Below are 9,650 nucleotides of genomic sequence, written 5' to 3' on the forward strand. Positions count from 1 at the left end.
GAGTGAAATTTCTTGGCACTCAGTGGCACCGCTACTGATGTAAGGCTGAACGGCAGCAGCACGTCGTTCAACGCAAGTTCCAGAGTTCCTGGAACGTGCTGCAAGGCTCCAGGAAGGAAGATGTTACTGCCTCGATAAGGTCAGGCTTTTAGAGCTAGTAAGTAGTTCTTGGCAAAAGTCTGAATGCTAGTTTTCAAGCTTTGATTTCTACCTGCATCAGCGGAGCTCTTATTTTCTTCAAGGAACATGCTGCTGCTGGAAGAAATGCCAGCATTTCTGCCATTACTGTAAAAATGACTGTAAAAAAAAGGCCCCTGAAAAGGACCCCAAGACAGAATATAGCACACTAGAAGAGGCTATGGGGAACAGGATTGCCAGGAAAAACGCCTGGCTCTTCACTATCTTTTGTCACATGTTTTTAACCTAAGCCTGGTACCAGTTTCCTCTCCCTCACCTCGAGGCTTGGTCTGTACAGATACCACCTCCTGGCACATCTGGGTTTTGTGGGTTTTTGTCTGTGAATAGCCGATACATGAAGTATGCCGTATTATTTAAGCAACAGGGGAGCTGAGACTGATTGCTATGACACAGCTTTTCTAGATCTTCACTGTGACTGAGGAACTCTCCTCCACTTAAAAAAAAAAAAAAGAATCCACAGACTTCTTTCCATGGGTCTAATCACTAAACTGCAGTTTCCCCAACTGGAAAGCAGAAACAAGAACACAATCAGTTAAAATTAGTAGAGTTGCATACACAGGTGCCAAAAATTGAGACGGAGTTAGTATTGTCTGCCTCCTTGCCTTGTGCTCTCTTCAGTTGGCATCGTGACTCCTTAGACCTGCAGCTCGAAGATGCAAAAGGGACAGACATTTTCAGAAGTGCCATAGACCAAATATAACGAGAAAGCACAATCCATCTTGATGCTTCACTGACATGAATCACATTTGTAGTTTCTAAGTCTCTCCAACTGGGGCTTCTACCTTGTTGAGAAGTGCCTTCGTGGTCATTGTCATTCAGTTCCTAAAGGAATATATTCGTGGATTGGTATGTGTCCTGTTAACTGTGGAATAAATTAAATTCTCTCTTACCAACGCACTGAGAACACAACCCTGGTATTTAGGATCATTTCTGTAGGGATCTGCAGAATAAGATTCTCAGTGGAGTGCAGCTTCATGCAGCAGAGGGGAAGAGGTGGAATTACGTTACCGTAGGTAGAAAGCACCTACTCAAGCATACAGATCTGGTACATTTGCTAAGGAAGTAGTATGGCAACAGCCATGAGATAAATCTGTCAAACAAACGACCCACGTTTTATCTTCAGCTCTAGCACAGCACGTTTGATAAGTCTCTCTGTTGCTTTACTTATAAAATGGGTTGGAGGACAAACGCTTACTCCAAGGGCTAAGCATAACAGGCTACAGTTGATAGTGAAGGTTGAGTCGTACAGAAATTCTCCACTGTGAATGTCCTGAAAACAGAATCCATGTTCTTTCAGTCCGGTAACCTGCCTGTTGACCACGTAATAGTTGAAGAACTTTGACTGCAAATATGTGAAGTGGACAGGGAGGCACTTCGCATGGATTGCATTTAGGAAAGTTGCCTGTCGACCGCAGAAGATGGCTTCCACATTACTTCATGCACACCAAATGAATTTAATTAATCCCTTTATAAGCCAGCTCAGTCATTTCACTGGAAGCATCCTTTTCCAGTACTAGTCAAGACTTGTCCTTTCACTCCAAGATCTCTATTAAACAAACAAAAGGAGGAAGTGACCAACCTAGGGCAATGCAGGAAACCTAACGGAATAGGACGATTACCTCCAATTCAGCGTTACTTCCTTTTGTCCTTAGCATCACCTTTCTCTGCCCTGCTCATTTTTGTAAAATCGGTTTATTGCTCTGCAAGGACACATTGGATTTTACTGAGCATCACCTGTAATTTATTGGCTCTTTAATCTAGGCCCTTTGCAGGAAAAGGCAGTTTCCAAGAACACTGTGGACTACGACCCCTTTTTCCCATCTCAGCAGGGCTCTTTGTGTACCCTGAGGCACCAGCTGACTGTCATATGGCCACAGTGGTCAGAATTCACTGGGAGTGCCTTCCAGTCTGAAAAGGGAGTTATCTTTTTTTTTTTTTTTCTTTTTTGAGAATACTTTTCCCTCCAGTGAGAACAAAGCAAAGGCTTTCTGCAGACAATATTACTCCTTGTCTCCTAGGAGACATTTGCTTTGCTACATCTGTGTGATTAGTGGGAAACAGCAAGAACTTTCGCCCCAGCCAGCTGGCACACGCTGACTGGCGTACCGCTGCCCAACACAGTAACGATCAGTGGTGCTTTTTCCATTCCAGTCTTCTTTAATACCTCCTCAGATGCAGAGAACTTCTCTCAAAAATTCAGCTCTGCTTCGTCCTTTCCTCTGTATTTTACCTCTTTATTACTTTCAACACTTTTGCTAGGCTCCCTGCGGTGTGGGTTCACCTAGAGTCAAGACAAATACACAGCCTTTACACTTGCTGAGCTTCCACCCTAGACAACAACTCCTCCTCCTCCGGGGACTAATATTCTCTATTTTTCTTTTTTAGAATGACTAATACAAGGCCATCACTCTATGTCCACTTTCTGGTTTCAGTCCCATTTATTTTTCCTATTGTGATTCATTTTATCAAAGTAAATTAATTATATAAAAAAACCTAACTTTCATTGGTGACCTATTTTTTAGCTGGACTGCACAATAGGTTTGATTCAATAAAAATACTGTTTCAGACTGGGTATAGCTCAACTTCCTGCATCACATACTGTTTTCCTGAGTCCTTTCTCTCCACCGTATACTTACAGGGACCTGGTTATCCACTATAGATTAGAGCTCCTGTAAATTCACAAGCCTGTAATTTCATCTTGTAATTTTAAAAGCATATTAGGCCCTAGATTTGATTTCAAGAAACCCCTTCTGGCTGTGTCTCCTGCCTTTGATCCCTCCACCAGTACATCCAAAATTTGATGTAGAAACTCACACAAAATTTGAGTGTAAGCCAAAACCTGCAAGTCTGAAAAGCTTTACATTGCTGCTGTCTAAGCATGAAGGTAAGCAAACACCATAGCTGCCAGTGTCAAGGTTTTAGACAGAACTTTGCTTCTGAGCAGGCTCCATCTTGGCAGGGCTGCTACTGCCCACAGCCCGTCAGACCCGTGAGCTGGCCATCCTTTGCCTATCTCACTGACAAAGATTGATTTGAAAATGCACTGCAAATCAACCCATTTGTGCAGTCAGTTTTTGTTAGGATCCTTTTCTGAAAGGCAGTTTAAACTTATCTTTCTCAGTCCCTCGGAGAACGCCCTAAATTCAGGTTGGCCTGGGAGTGGTGACACAGTTTAACTTCTTTAAGGTGTAATCCCTCACCCCCGCCCTGCACACACAATTTCACAGCAAGAGTGCATGCGAGAGCTGAGGCCACTCACCTGAAGGGAAGAAGACAGGGTTTGCAATCTGTGTTTTAACACAGAACTGTGTCAAACTATTATTTTCCAGATCATCTTTTTCCTGCTTCAGCAATTCCTGAACGACTTGGAATTCTCATCTGGTCACTCTCTGAATTGTACTGATCAGCATCACCGCCTTGGTTCCACAGCTTTGCATCTGAAACCATCACTTTAAGGACAGAGAAAATAGTTCAAACTAACATCAGCAGCTCATCATGTTCTAAGTCCTCAACCAAACACGGGACCGAGGAGTTGCACTGCAAGTGATGTGCTTGAGGCAGATGGTCTCCAGGTGCATCAACATGCCGTAACTCAGCTTCAAACATAATTCCTCAGCTGTAAAGCAACAGATTTCCTTAGTCATTCCAGTGCTTCTACAAGTATTCAACCGGTGTATTCCAACTATAACTCTCCTAATACACCCACGGCTAAGTAGTGCATTTAAAACCAGCTCATCCTGATTCTGCTCTTTGCCTCTCCATTTTTTTCTGCTGAGCCCTAAAGTAGCTAGTTACATCATCTGCTTTATTTGTCCTTTATCAACACAATTCACTTTCTGTACTTTCTTTTCTCTTGTGCAGATACCAGTTTCAGTAGCAAAAGGGCTTTTCATTATACACAATTTTGTTGACTGTTTAATGAAACCAGTTGATTCTTTTGACATAATGATTCATAACCAGACTTTACTGGCTTTCAGTAATCACAGAAAACCCCCAATTTGCCTTATTTGATGTCTGCTCAGCAATTCCCTGCAGAAATGTGGACAGAAAAATACAAGACATTACTTTACTAGGTCACAAGATGGATAAAGGAGAAAAAGAGGAGGTCTGTTATGGTTACATGTGATCCTTATCTTCAATATTACGGCAAATTTCATTCAAAGGAAGTAATTTCTCTATCTATCTCTATCACGATTCTGAGAATGAGTTGGTCTGGAATTTAATGGGCTTCAAAAAATGTGTCTGTTTGGTTTAGGTAGTGTTCCTGCTCAAAAGCCTTTCTTTCTCCAGTTTAATTTGTCTGCAAGCATTAAGGCACTAAGAACTCCCGCACCTCTAGTATAGCCTTGGGGACTAGATAAACAACAAAAATCCCTAACATGCATAAGTCATGACTTTGACTGTGAAAGCTTTTAACGTTCCTGCTTTCTACACTACACACACAAAATCACAAGAAACAGTTTTCTACTTCCAGCCAGAACTACATTTAGAGATGGTTAAATTGACTGTTACACAATCTGCCTCCAAATAATCCTGAGTTAACACAAAAAGCCTTGGTTTACTTTTAAGAGTGAGATCTTATTTTAAGAACAGTATCAGGACTATCACTGATATTGCTTGAAATCCCAGTATCTATTTTACAGAAACTATGCAGCATGAAACCCCAAAGGAAATTCAATGAAAGCATCTTTAGTAAAACGTACAAACTTTAATTTACATGCAAAACTACAACATATTCAGAATAAAAAACTCGTGACTAAACAAATTACACACAATTTGTAAAAATCTTCTGCGTTGTTAAATAGGTCTGTACAACCAAAGATTTACAAAGTCCCTGTGCATTTTCATCTTCTCAGTGCACAACTGAGTTTAAAGGTTCTGCTCGAATATTCCCCAAGTCAAGAGCTGAATCTGTCTCTTCATCAATTTCACCAATGACAGCACTGCAATGAAAAACAGGTTATCATTTGTTGAAATCCCCTGGTGCAAATCGGAGTCACAAAATTAACTTGCTAGTGAAGATACCCCCCCCCCCTTTTTTTTTTAAGTTGTAGAGCTCTATCCTTTGAACGTCAAATTTTGATGGCTATAAGTAGAGTCTAAAAGATTTTTTGGGGGGGTGTTTTTTGTTGGGTTGTTTTTTTTTTTTTTTTTTCCCTAAAGAAATAGGTTATAAGAACTAAATACTCCCAGTCTGTTTTAGGCAGTAGGTTAGCCTTTGCAACAAGAACTGGAAGCCTTTCAGAAAGAATAGCTTTTCAGGAGTAACGTCTAACTGTAGCAATTTGTAAGCACATACAGCATCGGATAAGCAACACCATTTCCTTCAACACGGCCCAGTGAAATCTTATTAATTTATCCATGGGAGAATATACAGTATTACACCTATGCTATGTTAAGAGTTACCGGGACTAAAACCCTAGCGTACTCAGTGAAACTGCCTTAAAGAGAAAAGAAGGTGAAGGTAACAGAAGTCATGCTAGCTCAGGGTGAGAACTAACCCAGAAGGAACATAAGAACAAAGAGTCCAATCTTTCTAGCACCACTTCAGAGACTTATGAGCTAGTGGCTGTATCCACAAAATTACTTAACAGCTGCCAGAAACTATGTTATATTAATCCATCCAATTGCTTTCTGAACAAATTTGTATTTTTGGTCTTTGCTACATCCTGCAGCAATGAGTTCCACAATTAAGTTTTAGGGTGCGCAGTGAAATACCTTTATACATAACTTGTTGTCAGATTATCTTCCTTTTTCAAGAACAGAAAAAGCTAGATGAAATTAAATGAAGCAATTATCTCCCCATCTCCTTAAACCACTCCCGATTCCACAGCAATCAATTACTTCTATAGCTGTCATCAAAACATTCTTTTATAGAAAGTATTCTAATTTTTTTGTAAACATGACAAACTTGGAAACATTCATTACAAGGAATAATTCAGTATTCATGCAACTTTTAACATACTGAAATTTAGCATCATTATAGGAAGAAGAGTATTAAACAATTATTTGGCTTTTTATACACTTTTGTACTGTTAGAATGAAAAGTTACTGTTAGAGTAGCATGCTTAGCTGTACCTTTGTATGACTGTCATTTTATTCATTTTTGCTGAAAAGCTTAAGTGATGAAAGCTTTCCAAAATTATCTGCTCTCTCAATGTTAGATAAACACACTTAGACATAAATCTAAGTCATGACATTTCTTTGTACAGAAACATGCATTAGAATTAGTGTTAAAATTCCTATCCAGGCTTGCATGTTGGTCACTGTGACATGCTCGGTTTCTAGTTGTGATTAAAAAATAATCTCCTTTTTTGCCTTCAGTTTCAGAATGCTGCTGCAAAAATTATCTTCCCAGCAGGCCCACTTACCAGGCCTTCTTTCCCTTCTCTTTTAACCCTTCCATCTGTTTGGCACATCAGCTGCTTTTCTCTGCATTTAATGAGCTTTTACTATCATTCTGTCATGGCATTTTACATCAAATATCAACTCACACCTTTGACCTGTCACTACATTGGCTTCAACTGTCCAGCTGTTACAGTGTCAAGCCAGAACTTTCATGCATTTTCCAGATTATAAAGTGTTTTCTGAGAAAATCTCATCTAAAAAAAAATCCTGTTAAAAGTTAACTTTGTATACCAGATTGCTGACTTGTTGCACACGAGTTCTATCTCATCTTTTATTCATTCTTCTTTCTTTTCGTCTGTTGATGGATCCTGCCATCACAGACTGGAATAAAGAACATCTACGCAATGCCTAGACTCAAGCAAGGAAAATGCTGAGCTATTTACTGACCCTTCCTAGATTCTTATCAGTATATGAGCTGGTTAATTTACAGCTCAGTAAATCTAGACCAACAACATCTTAACATTACCATGCAATCACTTCTGTAACAGAAGCATAGCTATTTGCTATTTAATTTGCCTCAGCTCTGATAGTACAATCAGTGCTACCCACAGATACAAATACATAAGATGTCTGGGGCTACCAAGATGTATAAAGATAGAGAAGATATACATATATGCACACACTGAATTTCTATTAATTAAACAAGAATATGCTATACTTACACATTATCGCCTCTTACGATGTATAATCCCAGCACTACTTGCTCAACTCCTTGTGAAGAGCTGAACACTCGTTCATGGCTTTCATCCAAAATCAAGTTAATGGTCTGATCAAAACCTTTGAGGGTTCCCTGAAAAAAACCCACATAAAAATAAAAGCACTCCAATGACTTTTAAAAATCTATCATCTTTGCTCTCAAGGGTATCTTAAACAAGGTGGCAATACTAAAGTACTAAAGAACAGATGCTCTGTTTATGTTTATTGTTAGGCTTATAACACAAACAACTGGAGAATGAAAGCTTAAAAGCAAATAATTGATTTTAAAAAAAGAAGTATCTCTATTTACTACCGAGTTTTCATGTGAACAGCTACAGTAATCTTTAGCATTAAAAAAAGTTAAGTTTCCCTTGTACCTCCAGACAACTAATTTTCCTATTTCTACACTTCTACTAAGTCTTCCTTGTATGCAAGTTTCTAGAAATCAGATAACTAAATAAATCAAAGAGCAGGAAAAAAAAAATTCTTTTGGTCAACAGTACTGAAAGCATTCTTAACATGTGATTTTAAGTGGCATCTCTTTGAAGGAGATTAACTTCGTTCCACAAAATTACTCAAAAACACCACCAAAACACACAAGAGGAAGAATTTCTGTGACACTTCAATATGCATTTGGAAAAATAACATAACCGATTTGTGGAATTTACCATCAGTAATTGATTAAGAAATTTAAATTCACGTAAGACACCACTGTTCAAACAGTAGTAATACCCATTTATGCCACCTAACTATGTAACGATGAGTCACGTACACCAATTCCATTCAAATCTGTTTGGTAGAAAGTACCTCATGTCACAACACAAAGTTTACCAGACTGACTTCAACCACACAGATTTGGTGAAGCTAGTAATTTTCTCCTAAAAGTACCATTTTCTCTTTCCAGTGGCTGCACAAAGCTAAGTACAGACAGACTGGAAGATATAATCCTCATGCAAAGACCATACTATTAAGTTAAACTCAAACCACAAGAGAATAAAAGAGAGGGGAAAAAAAAGAATACAGGAAAAAAAACAACACAGAAGCAATAAGCCCCAAACATTATACAGTCTATTATATAATAGTTTGCCAGTCCTCAGCTTTTCAGGCTTAAACAGAATCCCGTAAAAATTCTTCCACAATTATCAGCTGATGCTTTTCTATAATCATATGGAAGAAACGGTTTTAGCACGAAAGTTGCAGAGCTTACTGAGGATAGAGGACATTTTAGCTGGAAACCAAATGGCTGAATAGAAAGAGAAATGCCTTTTCTTGTGCATTCCTACAGAAAAGTCCATATGACAAAAAGTCAAAGCATTTGCATGCACAACTTTAACAAAGGACAAAGCTGACAGGCAACAACCAGCAACTGTTTAAGTCATACAACACAAAATAAAGGCCATAAAGCTTTAAAAAAAAAACAATTGTAAATGTGTGAACATATAAATGATAATATCTTAGCATGGTTTCTCTATTGCCATGATGGAAATTCTTTACAGGGGCAAAATATGATGTGAAAAAATATAAGTCTCACCACAATCATTCTTCCATCAGAAGTAATTACCGCAACAGTACCTAATAGTTCATTAAGGAAATTATTAGATATCTGAAATAGAACCATTAGCATTTTCTGAAACATTCATACGCTATGTGAGTTTAAAGAGCCATTAAGAGCCTATCAGCATTTCAGTTTTTAAAAGAAAGCAGCATGGTTGATATTAACATTTGACAACACAGTATTTTTTATGACATTCTGTTTTGCAATTTCATGTTACCCAACCATTGACCCAACCAATGAAGAGTCATACACTAGCGTGAACACCATTAAACACAGACTAAAGAGTTCACCTCTCTTACTAACTGCACTACCCCAAAACTGAAGCAACAGTTTTATAAACACTAAGTCCTTGAAAACAGCTTAGCAGTGGGGATCCCAAGTCTGGCACTGTATATCCAGTCACTGTGCAGGTGCGACTATATCAGTTTGATGATCACATATCAATCACGCTGAATGATTTTGGGTTAGTACTTTACCGTTTGTCAACAGAACTGAAAATGCCTATAGATTATTAGGAGTATAAAAAAATAGTAAGAAAAGGGTTCCAACAACACCAACTCTCAGCTTTTTGAGCAAATGATGTAAAGCTGATAACTAAGCACGTGTTAAGAGCCCTTTAAGGGGCCAGGCCCATTGTGAATCTCGCTCCTCATCACAGGTTTGCAGCACTCGGGGCCATAGGGGAGCCCCCTCTCTGGGGTCTCCCGTAACTTCCACCTCTCCTGCTAAGCCAGCCCCACGCAAAGAGAAACGGGAGAGCCACCCAGGAAGGGCCACAGCAGCGCAAGGGCCC

At 39.1% G+C, this 9,650-nt stretch overlaps 1 protein-coding gene across 6 annotated transcripts in view; it reads right to left on the reverse strand.

Moving 5' to 3' along the window:
* The window catches only part of LSM8 (LSM8 homolog, U6 small nuclear RNA associated), a 10,566-nt gene extending 922 nt beyond the window's left edge, over positions 1-9,644 (reverse strand). Inside the window, exons 1-6 of one of the 6 annotated variants that reach the window (XR_004843029.1) lie at positions 8,834-9,644; positions 7,269-7,396; positions 4,972-5,141; positions 3,458-3,814; positions 2,363-2,479; positions 7-1,744 (exon numbers count right to left, since the gene is read on the reverse strand). Coding sequence is in view for 1 of the 6 variants with exons in the window: in XM_009646799.2 (XP_009645094.2) it covers positions 5,051-5,141; positions 7,269-7,396; positions 8,834-8,938 (324 nt within the window). In the remaining 5 variants the exon portion in view is untranslated. Of the gene's footprint in view, positions 1-6; positions 2,480-3,457; positions 3,815-4,914; positions 5,142-7,268; positions 7,397-8,833 lie in introns of those variants that run through there. The other 5 variants (XR_004843031.1, XR_004843030.1, XR_004843028.1 and 2 more) reach the window with 5 other exon arrangements.
* Between the last annotated feature and the right edge of the window lie 6 nt (positions 9,645-9,650).

The sequence above is a fragment of the Egretta garzetta genome, unplaced genomic scaffold, assembly GCF_000687185.1.
Source record: "Egretta garzetta isolate BGI_Z169 unplaced genomic scaffold, ASM68718v1 scaffold169, whole genome shotgun sequence".
In the NCBI taxonomy this organism is placed as follows: Eukaryota; Metazoa; Chordata; class Aves; order Pelecaniformes; family Ardeidae; genus Egretta; species Egretta garzetta.